General features: G+C 39.3%; 2 protein-coding genes across 2 annotated transcripts; both read right to left on the minus strand.

Annotated features, from left to right (window-relative positions):
* Positions 1–1089: 1089 nt before the first annotated feature.
* On the minus strand, positions 1090–9124 carry LOC148366282 (uncharacterized). Its single transcript, XM_088336726.1, has 2 exons — positions 8767–9124; positions 1090–3622 (listed from the first exon to the last, which is right to left on the minus strand). The coding sequence occupies exons 1-2, from the start codon at positions 8858–8860 to the stop codon at positions 2103–2105; spliced, it is 1614 nt and encodes a 537-aa protein (XP_088192852.1). The 5' UTR covers positions 8861–9124; the 3' UTR covers positions 1090–2102.
* Positions 9125–11565: 2441 nt separating this feature from the next.
* Positions 11566–16090, minus strand: LOC148366283 (uncharacterized). Its single transcript, XM_088336764.1, has 2 exons — positions 15646–16090; positions 11566–13400 (listed from the first exon to the last, which is right to left on the minus strand). The coding sequence occupies exons 1-2, from the start codon at positions 15740–15742 to the stop codon at positions 12418–12420; spliced, it is 1080 nt and encodes a 359-aa protein (XP_088192890.1). The 5' UTR covers positions 15743–16090; the 3' UTR covers positions 11566–12417.
* Positions 16091–16166: the final 76 nt, after the last annotated feature.

Here is a 16166-nt window from a genome sequence, read left to right on the forward strand (position 1 = left end):
TTTCCACTTACAAACTGTATTTGGGGAAATAAGGATATTTGTTTCCAACACAAATCCCTTTTTTCACCTGATGATTAAACAACAGTATTTGAAGCAATGTTTTCTAGTATCCCTGAGGGAGTCGGCAAGGTTTAGTTCAGTTGATGATGCTCTTTAAGATCCACCCCTCAAAACAACAACAGGCAATGTATTTTAAGATAAGTCAAGTCATGTTTATTTGTATAGACCTTAATCACAAATAGTCTCAAAGGGCTGCACAGACCACAGATTATTGCAAACCACAGACTAGTATTACACCAACCCATGATCTAAAACCTACACGAGGGCAAGGAAAAACTCAAAAACCTCAACATGAGGACCGCACATGAGTTAATCCCCCTTCCAGGATGACCAGGCTGCAACAAACAATACACAGATATTGTCAACATAAAATAAAGATTATTCATATGCTATAGAATAGAAGTGTGTTTTAAGCTTAGATTTAAACATTTCCACTGAGGTTGCGAATCAAATCTCAGGGGAAAGAGCATTCCATAGCACCGGGTCCCGAATGGAGAACGCTCTCGAACCTAAATGGGAAAGAAAAAAAACGGTGGGGAGCTTGTGTACCTTTAAAACTATGATTAACAATCAAATGAACTTGATATTGTTTGGGTCTTCACCGCTAGGCTTTAAAACAATACATTCTCTATTCATAAACAAAAAACTCACAACTGCCCTCGACTTTGGGAAAAAGACTCATCACGATGCTGAAGCAGCTGATAAACGATTCAAAATAAAGTTTTTATTGTGAAATGCATGTGCTTCTCTTTCCACATACATGCATCCTGAAGATCCTGTCCAACAAGATTCCAGTCCAGATCTGGAGGCCCAGTTTCTGGAAGGCCTAACATGTTCAGATCTCTAAAACACTCTGTTTCAACAAAGGAAACTAGTCCACGCAAACAGGACAGGAGTTATAATTAAAATTTGACTTCGAGTAAGTAGTGAAGGCCCAGGAATAAAACAAAACTCCTCGAGTGACAAATTTGACCTGCGGTTATTCGGTGGCCAGGCTACATTTGTGACCAGATGGAAGGTGCAAACAACACCTTAAATATGCCACGACCACTTCTGTTCACTTTTTGTATTTTCTTGTTCATTTTTTTTCAATAATATTGCAATAAACATCATGAAAGGAACAAATAACTGAGAGAAAAAAAGGGGATGACATGTTGAAACCAAAGGCTTATAAGAGAACCGTCCCCGAAATAACTTTGGACGCTTCTTTCATTAATCTTATCAACAAAATTATCATCTCCATATCGTAATAAAAATAATTTGTTAATCCATTTAAAAATAATAATATTGTTTACATCACTTTATATACAGTACTTTACAATTGCTGAGAATGTATTTCTTTATTTCTTGAACCAGAAACCTGATTATAAGATGAGTTGCTTGGTCAGTTAATTTCCTCATAAATATTTAGCAATTTTGTTTAAACACAAATCCCATTTATTCTACAGTGGTTTGATACTGATATAATGCTATTTTCAGTTATTTAAAGGGGCTGTTCATTTCTGTATCCCTGGCCCACTTATTTTTGTGTGTTCACACAGAGGTGTTTGCTTGATTTATATCACAATATCGTTGTGGAAAGTAAAACATGTCAATAAGAAATAAAAAAACTAACTTTGAAAAGGAAAAAAAAAACTATAAATGAAACGTTAAAATAAATGCAGAAGTCAAACAGGGAGGTCAAACTGGGCGGCTGTCGAGAAAAACCTGCAGGTATGGAGTATTTACCATTCTTATGACCGATATAAGCGAAGTTTTTATGCCCCGTGCGTAATACTTATTATTACTTGACTTTAATGAATTAATAAACTTTAATAAATTGAGCAAATAATGAAACATAAGACAACATTTGAGAGTGTCAAGAACAGCATTGAAAACAAGTACAAAATTACTGGTGGTTCACATGTGACTACTAAACAATAAGTCCAAAAATGAGGTTGTATCAAGTTTTGGTATTTACTGGAATTCTCACCAGGACAATTACGACTCTTAACCTTCCTTGCGAGTTTTTTTTTTTACCACAAACTGAGTTGATTAAAAGGTTAATCATTAGTGTGAGATCTTGTGTGTCTTTTAAGATTCCCCCTTAGAGAGAATTTTCGACCACAAACTAAGCAAGAAAAAGGTTTCTCTCCCGTGTGGGTTCTTGCATGATTTTTTAAAGAAACTTTGTGAGCAAAGTTTTGATGACAAACTGAGCAGGAAAATGGTTTTTCACCCGTATGGGTTCTTATGTGGCTTTTGAGATTTGCTCTAACAGCAAATCTATGACCGCACACTGAGCAAGGAAAAGGTTTCTCACCTGTGTGCGTTCTAGTGTGATTTTTAAGAGATTGCTTGTGAGCAAAGTTTTGACCACAGACCAAACAGGAAAAAGGTTTCTCACCTGTGTGGGTTCTTATGTGGCTTTTAAGATGCACACTTTCAGAAAATTTTTGACCACAAACTAAGCAAGTAAAAGGCTTCTCACCCATATGGGATCTTGTGTGAATTCTTAAAGATTCCCTGTGAGCAAAGATTTGGCCACAAAATGAACAGGAATAAGGTTTCTCACCTGTGTGGACTCTTGTGTGGCTTTTAAGATTCCCTTTCAATGAGAATGTTTGACCACAAATTGAGCAGGAAAAAGGTTTCTCACCAGTGTGGGATCTTGTGTGATTTTTAAAAGAGTCTCTGTGAGCAAAAGTTTGACCACAGAATGAGCAAGAAAAAGGTTTCTCACCCGTGTGTGTTCTTAAGTGTAATTGTACGCAGTCCTTACGGGCAAATTTTTTACCGCAAATAGAGCAGGCAAAAGGTTTTTCACCTGTGTGCTTTCTTTCGTGTAGTTTTAATTTAAAAGTACAGGGAAATCTCTTGCCACAAAGAGAACAGGCAAAAGGTTTCTCATCAGTGTGGGTTCTTAAATGCCTTTTTAAGTGCCCTCTCTGGCCAAATGTCTTACCACAAAAGGCGCAGCAAAAGGGTTTCTCACCCGTGTGGGTTTTTGTATGATTTCTTAAATATTCTTTGCGGGCAAAGGTTTGACAGCAAATTGAACAGGCAAAAGTTTTTTCACCTGTATGCTTTCTTGCATGTTTTTTTAACTTAAAACTGCTTTGAAATGTTTGACCACAAACCGAGCAGGGTAAAGGGGTATCACCAGTGTGGGTTCTTGTGTGGAACATAAGGTTTCTCTTGTCAGCGAATCTTCCGTCAGTGACACCTGTTGACTGCTCATCAAAATCAGTTACAGCCGAGTGTGATGTGTCATCACCATCTGAATTTGGAGCCAGTCGGCTGTCAGTTTGTGAGCCTTCTAGGTGCCTGTCATTGTCTTCTGTTTTCACGTGTTGTCCAGAACTACTGCTTGGATGCTCCTTCCATCTTTTCTCTTCCTGTTGATCTGCAGTCTTTAGATTGACTTCAATCACAGACAACTCTTGAAAATCTTCCTCCTTTTTAATGTTTGCTAGCAGCTGCTGCTCCTCTTTAAAGGGAACCGGTTCCAAGTCCTCTTCCTTTTGAACACCAGGCAACTCCTGCTTCAGAAGACCAGGAGGGAGATTCTTATCACTGACATCTGGGGGAAACGATAGTAAAAATATACATTAGACTGCTTTATTTTTCTTTTTCATTGGCACTGCAGTGAACTTTTGCATTGTAATCACAAAAACAATGACACATGAAAATATTTACACCTTCTTCATTTTTCCCCTTAGGTCGTAATCAGGGTTTGGTCGGGTTACTTTAACTGGATTACTTTCAATTACTTTTGGATTACTCCAATACCAAATATGCTAATAAAAGACAAAAGAAACTAAATATGAATAAAATTACTAAATTTTGTGTAGGCTTGGGGGGTAACGGAATACACGGAACGGCAAAAATGATGGCAAGCTGTTTGGATTTATTTTCATTTTGTTTCTGTCGCATGTTATGTTAGTTTTGCCAGAGATCAAAGAGATCAAAGCCAGGAGAGAAAGCTTACCACGTCTTGTGAGTTATAATTTTATTCATATTTAGTTTATTTTGTCTTTTATTAGCATATTTGGTATTGGAGTAATCCGAAAGTAATTGAAAGTAATCCAGTTAAAGTAACCCTACCCAACCCTGGTCGTAATCAATCCACGAAAACAACGACAACAGATACTCAAGCTTGATTTACGCTGATGTAATTATTTATTTTGACTATATGAAGTATAAGAGCTTCCATGGGAGATGCTGTGACTTAATTTGACAGATGCAGCGTTTATTTTTTAAAATTTTTGTTTGTGTGTGAGATTAATTCCACACACATGATTTAGTCAACGAGTTAATTGGAGTGAATAATTGCCGGGTTAATTTTAAGTGAAATATTCCAACCGGGGGGTTTGTGGAGCAACTATGTGGAAGAACATGGAAACCGAGCATCTGCGAAAAAAATGAAGACGAATGTATCAATTGCTGTCGAGTGGAAGAAGCTGAAAATTTTATTCAGACAAGTATAGAAAACACAGCTGAGCGTCCGCAGAAATAAGGCGAGGTAGTCGAGTTAGAGTAAAAATTTGAGCAGTGGATCATGGGGCAGGGAACAAGTGGTATAAGCGTTTCCATGGTCACCAATCGGCTAAAATCAGCAACGCTAGCAGAAGAGATGCGAATTGAACATTTCCAAGGAGGTCCTTCTTCGTGCTTTCGTTTAATCTGGACCAGGACTACGGTAGAGCAGAAACTTCCAGCGACTTATAATGAAAACTGGCAATCTTTCAAGTTTTGCTCCAGCTCTTTTTAAAAAACAATGTTTTACCCCTGTTTTACTTTGTAATCAATACTTAAATAAACCACAACAAACACAAACTTATTTTTTTTCCCGCTGTATTTTTAAATACACACATTTGTATGCTTGCCTGTGTTGTTGCAAGGCAGCCGCACCAAAGGACAATCATACCCAATTATAAGGTGCGCCATATGTATGTGTTAAATACAGAAATAGAACCACCTACGGAGACTGCATCGTTTAACCCGGTGCGTGAAAATACATTACATGCTGACACCAATTACTGGAGGTAAGATCGGGCCTAAAAACTCCAGTCCAACCCGACCCGGCCTGAGGGTATAAAAGCCCGAAACAGCCTGAGCCTGATAAAAACCCGGATTTTCACATTTTATTTGAGGAGAACAAAGGTTATTTTGGCTAACTCCGAAGTGTGCTCCATGCACGCTACCCTGCCGACCTCATAAGAGTGATTTTTACCATCTTCGACAACGAAACGCCCGGCGCCACAGTCCACACTTTGTCTTCCAAGTGTGCAGCATGCACAGTACCCAGACTACTCCAAAAATGTAATATTTGCCATTTGCGACAACGAACAGCTTGTCTGAGAAGGGAAAAATCAGCGAGAGAGAAGCCTGACTTTATGATTGACATTCTATGCCGAATTTCAGGCTGAAGATCTTATCTCTACTAGCTACTAACTAAGGAGGCGTACACAATAGTAACAGGGCTGACCGTAATCGGACTGAAATTTTCATCTCCATGCGAAAAATATGCCGTATAGTCACCTGCTGCCACACTACAATATTCAATCAGTCGATGCTACTGTTAGAAAGATTGCAAGTATAGTGATTATTCATGTAGTAGTAGCAATACTTGGTCTCCCCTATATCACTTTGTCAAAACTTAAGATCTGTCACATGTGTCAAGAACCAGAACAGGATCAGGACCCAAATGCGTGACGTTTCTCACACAAGCTTTTATTTTACGGGAAATGGGGAGTCATGCACGTTGGGCAGCGGTCTGGCGTGGAAAGACAGGAAGCCAGAGACCGACGAGATCGATACCAATTGTCCGACCAGATATCGGACAGATGGGATCGATACCGGACAGGACGGGACAGACAGGATTGATACTGAAACAGGATATCGAGATCAAACAGGGCAAACTAGACGGGAAAGAAAACTGGAGGGAATAATAAACAGGACAAAAATAAACGGGAACAAAACTGGAAACCGATATTAAAGAGGACAAAATAAACAGGAACAATACCGGACAGAAAATCAGAATCCACATCTTGCGGGGCAGAGGTTTGTTGACGGACTGACCGACGAAGAGTGAGAACACTGAACTTAAGTAGAAGGAAAGCCAATCTGTTAACGAGCCGCAGCTGGCGCCACACGGGCAGGACAATTGGGCGCCATGGGAACCGTGTGAGCATTGCTCAGCACGTGTACCGGCTGCTGTGAATGTACGGACTTCTGAATTTTAGTCAGTACAGTGCATTGAGATTTGTTTTGAGACAGTTTGGTGGCTGCGAATACGTAATAATTATCTGTGCCCATCTTCACTGGGGTCACAGGCAAAAATAATTTTGAATTTCTTCCTAAAATCTGCACATGCAGCTTTAAATCAGGTCCGCTCTGTTGTCGGTAACTTACGGTAGAAAGGCGATTGCTTTGAAGAAGAAAAGTGTTACGAGCAATGTTCCCTCTAATTTTCCACGGGTCTGAGCGTTCACACAAAGTCGGTGAGCAACGCTTGAAACAACAGTGAGCAACGGCAATCCCAAGTGTGGCAAGATAATTAATTATCAAACATGTCCAAAACTTGACATCACGTTACATTTTGCCGAGTTTCCGGCAATGCAAAAAAATGTTTCACTTTTGAATGAATTGACTAATGTATTATTGCAAAGGTTGTACGGCCTACAAACGTTATTTGTTTTTACAACAATTCTTTCACAAGATTTCCATTTCTTTTTCTTTCCTTGTATCTTTTGTCGCATAATACTAACATTTTTGGGTATTATTTAGTCGGTTGCACGATACACAACTGTATTTAATCACATTTTTAGTGGAAGTACAATGTTGGCAACAAGATTGATTTGGTATAATTGGAAATTATTTGAATCTGACACAAACTTTGTCTTCTTTTTCCCAGTTTTTTTTTCTATTTTTTTTAATTCCTTTAAAAAAATCTCATTGTTTTTTTTCTCCTAGGTGTTACTTTTTCTTTTTGTTCTCGATTTACTCTTTTTCCATTGTTTGTTTCTTTTCTTTTTTTCTGACTTTTTTCGGAATTTTTCCTTCTTTTTTCTCTTCCTTTCATTTCTTTTTTTCTCAGCTTTTCACTCGGTAGCCTAGATGGTAGGGCGCCCGCTCTGAGACTGGGAGGTCGCTGGTTCAAGCCTCGGCCGAGTCATACCTAAGACTTACAACATTGGTACTCATTGTCTCCCTGCTTGGTGCTCAGCATTAAGGGTTTGAATTGGGGGGTTTGGTCACCTAATGACTTAAAATGGCTGCGCCCTGTTTGGCTGCGGCTGCATCGGCTCGCTACAGTTTAACTGTACGGGTCAGTTGTATCGACATTTTCGTTCTGTGTGCATTGTTACAAAGAATGACAATAAAAGTAAAATTCTAAATTCTAATTCTTTTTCATTTTGGTATCTTTTTCTTTTTTGTTCAATTTCCCCCCTTCCTTTAAGTCATTTTGTGCACAATTTTACATAATATTTGGTCGTGTAGGGATTAAAGAAGCAAAAACAACCTGAAGAGCCGTTTAGGACCCGAAAGAGCCGGTTCTTTTTGGTGAGCCGAGCCGAAGAAGCCGGTCTTCGAAAAACTCTACTGACTTTACTCAACTTCGTTCTACTTCGACATTGTCATCAAAATACCGCATTTCGAACACAGCGTCAGGGAAACCCATGTATTTTTACCTGCATGCACTGTAACTTTGACTTAATTCGCTTCTTAATTAGCAATTTTGAGCCCTGATTTTTGTGCGCTGGCTAGATTTTCTTGTGCGCTGAAAAGCTCTGGGTAGTGCGCAATTGCGCACACACGCAGTTTAGAGGGAACATTGCGCTGGCTAGATTTTCTTGTGCGCTGAGAATGTGCGGGCGGTGCGCGATTGCGAAAGGGGGAGCACTATCTTGCTCGATTGTATCTTGTCATAAGAGACGGCTCAGCTAAAAAGTCTCTGTAGTGCGAAGTGGAAGGAGAAGAGGACGACGAGGTGAGCGGAGAAGATGAGGTAAAATTTTGGACTATTTGATAAAGTTTCAGGAGCGAGCAGAGAGAGTGGGAAAGGTGAGATGGCACAACATTCATTTGGACAGGTAACTTAAAATTAGTTTTACCTGGTTATATCAGTATCAGAAATTATTTTCCCCCCATTTTATTAACACTCCACTTATTGAAACATAAATATTTTGTTTGTTTGTTGTACATGATTCAATTGTTTGTTTGTTTGTACATGATTCAGATTGAATCGTTTCTTGTACATGATTCAATTGTTTGTTTGTACATGATTCAAATTGAATCGTTTCTCCGGCGCCGTCACGAATGGCAGCCACTCCAGCAGCTCCCGTGTTATTTTCGATTGTTCTCAGTTATTTTCGATTGTTCTCAGCTTAGGGATGCTGCTGGAAAAGTGAATTTCCCTTCGGGGATGAATAAAGTATCTATCTATCTATCTATCTATCTATCGTTTTGGTGTGACGCAACGAGAACAATTACATTTTCATGGTCCCCGTTACCCGACTCGCGCAAGTCTCGCGAGATTTGGCTCTGTGACCATAGGCCTCTTAGCTGTCGGAAATACTGTAATAAGAAAATAATCTTAAATTGAATAAGAGCCCAAAAGATCTATAAACAAATGTAATATTTGGGGGAAAACCAAACCAATCAATTTAATCAAGCGTGCGTAACAAACAAAAGGTAAACAAAAATAGGTAGCAGACGAACCTGTTCTGTACGATATCACTCGAAAAGCGTCCGATTCTAGACGTTGGTGCTCCTTTTCGTCCTCGACTTTTATTCCGTCGCACATTTTCGACATTTTAAACCCCACTTGGTCTCTGCTGCGTCAAATTACTGACACGAGAACCGTTTCCTTTGTTAGCGGCTAGCAAGCGCAGCATAAACTAAGAAAGCAAGGTCGACGAATTATGCGTGGCTAAAATAGTCCAAATTTGGCTAAAATAAGATAGATTAACTAAGTCAATGCCTAAAAGTTTTGATCGTGAAACTTTAAAGCGTCTAAGAAAACAGGAATGAAGCAAAGTGGGGTTCAACAACACCGAAAGCTCCACGCATGCGCATTCGGGTCGAGACACCACCCTTGGTATCCGGAGAAAACAAGTGACCAACTCACTTCCTGCTTCGTTCGGTTGCAGACGCGTCAAATTGTCATTAACTGGTAAATAATGACTGATTCTTTTAGAAGGATATAGTTTGTGATTTACAGAAGATATTGTTTTAGTTTGATGTTAAAGGTACAGTGTGTAATATTAGACCCCTATATGTGTATTTTGTTTTGCTGCCGAAAACGAGCGCTAAAAAGCGCAAGGAATAATACAAACTACAATGATGCCCTACGACTGTCAGGCAGCCAGTTCAGGGTGTCCCCTGCCCACTGCACGAAGACAGCTGCGATGGAATGAGCTGTGCATATAATGAATGGAATGGGCAATGACTTAAAGCGACCAAGACAAAATATTGTTTTCCCTCTCTCTTTTGCCCAGCTTTTCACAGAAATAATTGGGCGGGGGAGTACAAGAAGAAAAGAACAAAAGAAGAGGAAAAAGAGATAAAATATGAAAAATTAAAGGAAAACAAAAAAGGAAAGATAGGAAAAAAAGATAATGTAGAGAAAATAGAAGAGTAAAAGAGAAAAAAGACAGAAAAGAGGGAGAGGGGGTTAGGGGGGGAGACAAAAAGGAAAGAGAAAGGGAAAGAAAAAAGAAGCTGAAAGGAAAGAAAAAAAAACATATTATACTTAAAATGAATTAAAAATATCTTACAGTTGGGGATAATTATATACTATGTTCTATGTCCTAAATCTTTTTTTAAATTCTGTGCAAAAACTAAAGTAAAAAAAACACAGGTTTTGAGCCTTGGCAGAGGGATGGCGGCCAATCATGTCAACTCCCTCTAGGTGAGGTTCATTTTCTATTAAATGAATGCACATTTTTTGACCGACAAGTATTTTAAAAAAGCATGTTTACATGAGAGTTAATATATATTTTTGCTTATTCAAATAATTATTTTTGGCAGTAAATAACACCTGTGATTCAGACACTGTGTTTGTCCTTTACCTCCTCAACTCCTGTACAGTACCTGATAATAGATTATTTGTTTTAAATCACAAACGCCAAACGACCCAGAGTTCCTTTCATCGTGAATTTTAATCATTCATCTCTTAATGTATATTAAAAAAAACTACATTTCTATATACGTGTTTAATAGTAAATTCTGATTATGGACACTATTAATGGGAACAAAGATCAAGATCTTTTCCAGGAATCCAAAACAAGAAAAGTATTTGTGATTTGTTTGAATATAATTGCAGCTAAGAGAATAAATTACAGAGAAAGCGAGAGCAAGAGAAAACAAAAACTCAAAAGGCAGAAAACAGAAATACCGTTGGCATTTACTGCTCATGCATAGGACACACAGATATAAATATTCAAGGGTTGAATTATCTATCTGTTGGTAGCAAGTCAAGGCAGCAAAATACTTTGTAATGACTTGGTGGTTATTGTTCTATGAGGCCAGGTTTTTCCCATGTGAACCAATGGAACTGCGGGAATTCTCGTTTAGCAACAAAAGCATTTCAAACTTGAAAGCAAATGGAGTTAAAATACCAAAAAGCACAATTTCAATCTCACTTTTTATTCACTGTTTGTTTGGTTCCCGGCAGCACAGCGGAGCGGTGGTTAGCGCGTGTGCGACACAGTTCTATGGTCATGGGTTCAAATCCAGCTACCAACCTTCCTGTGCGGAGTTTGCATGTTCTCCCCGTGCTTGCTTGGGTTTCCTCCGGGCACTCCGGTTTCCTCCCACATTCCAAAAACATGCATGTCAGGTTAATTGGGCGGTCCAAATTGTCCCTAGGTGTGAATGAGCAATCGAATTGCCTGTCACTGTGTGTCTGTGCCCTGCGACTGGCTGGCAACCAGTTCAGGGTGTCCCCTTCCCACTGCCCGAAGATAGCTAGGATGGGCTCCAGCAGCCCCGCGACCCTAGTGAGGATAAGTGGTGCAGATAATGGATGTTTGGATCCCATAAAGACTAGGGTCGTTTGGGGCACCATTTCCTGTGGTGTGTCTCGGGCAAGTACAGCCTGGTGGCGCCCATCCTTCTCCAGGCCAACAAACTGCACAAGAGTTAAAATGGATTGTGCATATTTACGTGGATTAAAAAGGAATTCTTCCAAATTTTAGCCAGATTTAATTTTAATCCTTAACCCGTGGCTCTAGTCTAGACATATACAAGTTGGGCGAATTTAGCACTCAATAAATTATTCGGATAAATGGATAAATAAACGATTGACGAATGAAATATTTATTTTAAAAATAGTCCCGCCTTTCAGAGCATCACATTGTTTTTAGATAATTAGACCAGAAGTAATGAAAAACTTCATAATCTGTCTCATAATCTGAAATTTGGCTTCAAGACATTAGAAGTGAATTAGTTCTACCGTTTTTAGAGGTCCATGATTTACAAAAAATCAAGACACACACAGCCAAATACTCAATGAAATTGGAATTCTGTGCATGTTTAATACAAAGTTATCTAAGAAAAAAAGGAAATAATGAAAACACACGCACAGGCCACAATAATAACAGGCAATAGAAAGATAAACGTAGATGATGCGGGAGCTCTAGATCTGGCTGTGTCCGGGACAAGGTTTGTGGAATGTTAGTTGAAAAAGAAAACAAGAATAATTCAGCACATTGCTTAGTTCGGGCAGATGATTCCAGATAAGAATCATAAAGTGCACTATGTGGTTGGAAGCAGATTTACTGAATTCATCACCAAAAGCGACCTGAGACAGCAAATGGCTTGTTTTTCATTTCTTTATTCTACCTGGCGATTTTTGGCAGCTGAATGGAAGCGTTTCTTTGCTAAATTACAGCCTAAGAATACCTGTAGCAGTACACACATAAGGATATTCGTCAAAACCAGAAAAACAAAGTCGTTTGGACAACACAAGAAGGGCACAAAGCAGACTGAAGAGGATCATTCTTTAGAAGCGTCGATGTTTGTCAACCTAGAAACTGTCCAATACTGGCATTCACCCTTAATCCCCCCTTTTTATCCATTTAAAATGTGGTTCACGGACAATTCGTATTCGGGCAAGTGGATGACAAAACATTGCAGTTACTACCTGTCAACAATGTTTGGCCAACAGGTAACTGTCCAACTGACATCCACCGTATACGGGACACAATGAGTAAACAAATCCGTAATACTTTTAGTTGTATCAGCAATTACTGAAATATAAATGAAAAAATGTGATCATGTAAGCTTGTCTGAACATTACTGCTTTAACAGCAAAACTGGTACTTTTAGTTTTAGTTTTCCATGGAAATTTGTTACCACAAAGTAGATTTAGCAGGCAAAATGTTTTTCATCAAAATGGATTCTAGTGTGGGTTTGTAGCATTCCTTTCTGACTGAACTTTTGACCACAAACTGAGCAGGCAAAACGTTTCTCACCAGTATGGGTTTTTATGTGATATTTTAAAGAGTTCCTGTGAGCAAAATTTTGACCACAAACTAAGCAGGTAAAAGGTTTCTCACCGGTGTGGGTTCTTGTGTGTGCAGTTAAGTATCCCTTGTCAGCAAAACTTTGACCACAAACTGAGCAGACAAAAGGTTTCTCACCAGTGTGGTTTCTTATGTGTGTTGTTAAGTTTCTTTTGTCAGTAAATCTTTTACCACAAACTATGCAGGCAAAAGGTTTCTCACCAGTGTGGATTCTTAAGTGCAATGTTAATTTTTCCTTGTCAGCAAATGTGTCACTACAAACTGAGCAGGTAAACGGTTTCTCACCAGTGTGGGTTCTAATGTGTTTCACTAAGTGTCCCTTTAGAGCAAATCTTTTATCACAAACTGAGCAGGTAAACCGTTTCTCACCTGTGTGGACCATCAAATGCCTTTTTAAATTAGACTTCCATTTACACGTTTTCCCACAGTGAACACATTTGTAGGATTTCCCATCAGTGTGACGTGTCCATTGTTCATCAGAATTAGTGTTAGCTGAGTCTGATGTGTCATCACCATCTGAAATTGGAGCCAACCACTCGTTTGCTTGTGATGCTTCACCATACTCGTCGCCGGCTTTAGTTTTCATGTGTTGTCTTGAGCTGCTGCTCGGAGATTCCTTCCAAATTTTATCCTCATGTTTAACTTGATCTTCAGTCTTAAAATGGACCTCAGTCACAGGCAACTCATGAAAATCTTCCTCCTCTTTGATGTTTGGTAGAAGTTCTTCCTCCTCTTTAACGTGAATCAGCTCCAAGTCTTCCTCCTTTTTCACGCCAGGCAACTCCTGCACGTGCGAACTAGGAGGACTATATTTTTCACTGAAATCTGCAAAACACAAGAATACATATTATAAATAACACTGATTAATGTATTACAAACAAATGGTGCACTTTAACATGGGTTCCCTTGTATATACGTTTCCTAATAATTGTCAACGCACAAATATGGGTAGAAAAAGAGCAATGGCAGAGAAAGCCACTGGGTCCTTTACAATCCAGAACAACAAAGACAACGGACACTTGAGCTCGATTTACGCATGCGGGAGAGAGACCATTTTGCACCTCCACTCTTTAGCCCATTTGCTGCTTTTCTTGGTATTTTGTCGATCAAAGTTGTGTCACATTAAAATGATGATACCATGTATTATGGGCCACCTCGTAATGGGTAATGTCCAAAGTCATTTCAACCTTGTGGCTTGTCAGTCTTGTGACGTTCGGGGATGGTCGAAAACAATGATGCACGTAGTAATATACGAGTAGATGAGTTAATATATCAGTACAATGTACTTCACGTAGCCTGCGTGTCTCTTGACTCCACAAGGGAGCCATCTTTAAACAGTACATGTATAATGAGTATTAAATTGGAAAATATGTGATATGTGGCAAGCGCTACAGGTCACACAAAGCAAAAACAAACAGACTCAGAGACAGTTTCTTCCCCACAGCCATTACCACCCTAAACAGACACCGCACAAAAAAACTGAAAACTGTTGCAAAAAACTACCTCACACGAATGTAAAATGGTACTCACGTACATGCTGTCTGCACTATGTTTGTTCACTGCTCAAAACAGACACCGCACAAAAAAACTGAAAACTCGTGCCAACACTACCTCATACGAATATAATGGTACTCATGTCTATGTTCGTGCACATGTCGACTGCACTACGTTTACTGCTCACCTTGCACAATGTCCGACCATTTCCTTCTTCTGCACTATGATGTCTATGTTTGCACCAATGCATATGCTGACTATTTTTTTTGCACTATGATGACTTTGCACCAATGCAATATTGCACAACCCTTACGATACCAACGGTATCACGACAACACTGTATGTAACATCCCACATGCCGACATTTCTTGTGTAAATACCATGTAAATTATACTTATAGCCTTATCCCCCTTGTTTTATAACCTTATCTTCTCTGTTCCTTTATCTTCTTGGCTCATACCTCACTGTGAATGTGTAAAACTGGAGTGTCATGCCCAATTTCGTTGTCACAATATGTTAACCCATTTTGTAACAATGAGAATAAAGGTATATTCTATTCTATTCTATTCTATTTAAATGTTGGACTATGTATCTCCAAAAGGTTACAACTTTATCCACTTTGCTTGAAGTGGAACCAAATCGTTGTAGCAGAGGGTCAAACGTCATGTTACGAAAACGACAAAGAAGGTGGATGAAATACGTGAACAAAGAAATAAAGTAAAGACCTGCAGCAATGGGGGGATAGCGCATAGCAACAGAGGACGACACTTTCAAAAGGCAATTGCTTTAAGGTAAAAATGGAAATTTATTTGGTGACTTTATACTTTGTTGGCCAGGTGCGGCAGCCCATCCTCTTAGTCGTTCGACACGAGAACAAAAAATTCGGTCAATCACCGGGTGCACAGTGGATTGTTATCAGGGCCGTGAAGCGAGGGAGGCAGCGTCGGTAGAGAAAGCAAAAGCTGCGGCTGCGGCTACGAAACAACTCTCAACTACAAGCAGAGTTGAGCCATTCTCTCACCAACGTCAGTTCCTCTACCTAGGAGACAGATGACCTGGAGCAACAACTTGTGGAAACCGACTGTTGTATTTTAATCATCATGGAGTTCTGGCTCAACTCGATGCTCACTACATCGCTTCTTGTACTGAAAGGAGAGGTCCTTAATTTTAGTTCTACTATTGTATAATGACAATAAAGACGATTCATTCAATAATTCATTCTCTGGCCCAAACGAGTCCAAGGCATCTCATTATATCAACCCAAACCCCTTCCCCACACGCTTTGTTTGTACATCAGTCAAGATTTGCGGTCTTAAATTAGCCCTGAACGTTTGACATCAGTCAAACTAGAGCTCTGATTGCCATATTTCCAATGTTATTTAAATAATATTGAGGTAAAAATACCTGTTTACACTCAACCTTTAAGGCCACCACTACTTGTAGGCGTAGAGACCCTGTTCGAAAAATAATCTGTAATCGACAAAAACATTAAATAATCGAAGGACTACCTAAAATCAAACCCAATAATATGTGGCAACAAAACCAACAATTTAACGGAAAAGGGAAATGAACCAACCTCCTCTGTTCAACACCACATGAAACTGCTCGCAATAAGCGTCCGACAGTCGACTATGTCGCTCCTCTTCATACTTGACTTTTGTTGTTTCGCACATTTTCACGGGAATCAAAATTCTTACTTGCTCTCACAGAGTCCAATTGTTGAAAAAAAAGAAGATTTTGCTCTTAATTTTTTTTGCAGTGGTAAGCGCATTCGGGATGAACAAAAAAAATGCGATGTCAGCAAATTCAACTAGGCTAACAGGCTAGGCTAGGTAAAGCTAACAAAATCGATCCCAGAAAGTTTAGAACTGCACGGAAACTGGCCTAAGGAAACAAGACGCAGAAGTGAGTTTTGACTTCTATTAACTCGACGCAGTGCAGGTAAAAAAAATATTTTAGGGTGATGAAATTGGCCCGATGTCCTTCATGGCCAGGCTTCGTCCGGAGTTTAGCAAAGGAATACAAGCAATCACTGGAAATACGTCATCTCCTTTTCCCTACACGTCACCTATTTCATAAGCGTAAGGATGCATTTTT

The sequence above is a fragment of the Urocampus carinirostris genome, chromosome 5 (genome assembly GCF_059441175.1).
Source record: "Urocampus carinirostris isolate Australia breed hairy pipefish chromosome 5, RoL_Ucar_1.0, whole genome shotgun sequence".
Classification (NCBI taxonomy): domain Eukaryota; kingdom Metazoa; phylum Chordata; class Actinopteri; order Syngnathiformes; family Syngnathidae; genus Urocampus; species Urocampus carinirostris.

What these genes read in the sequence shown, in the direction of transcription:
- LOC148366282 (XM_088336726.1), bottom strand. Translation starts at nt 8,860, where the DNA reads ATGTCGAAAATGTGCGACGGAATAAAAGTCGAGGACGAAAAGGAGCAC. An exon ending in AGTGATATCGTACAGAACAG is followed by an intron (nt 3,623 to 8,766) that starts GTTCGTCTGCTA and finishes CGTTTCCCCCAG; the next exon opens with ATGTCAGTGATAAGAATCTC.
- LOC148366283 (XM_088336764.1), bottom strand. Translation starts at nt 15,742, where the DNA reads ATGTGCGAAACAACAAAAGTCAAGTATGAAGAGGAGCGACATAGTCGA. An exon ending in TGTGGTGTTGAACAGAGGAG is followed by an intron (nt 13,401 to 15,645) that starts GTTGGTTCATTT and finishes TGTGTTTTGCAG; the next exon opens with ATTTCAGTGAAAAATATAGT.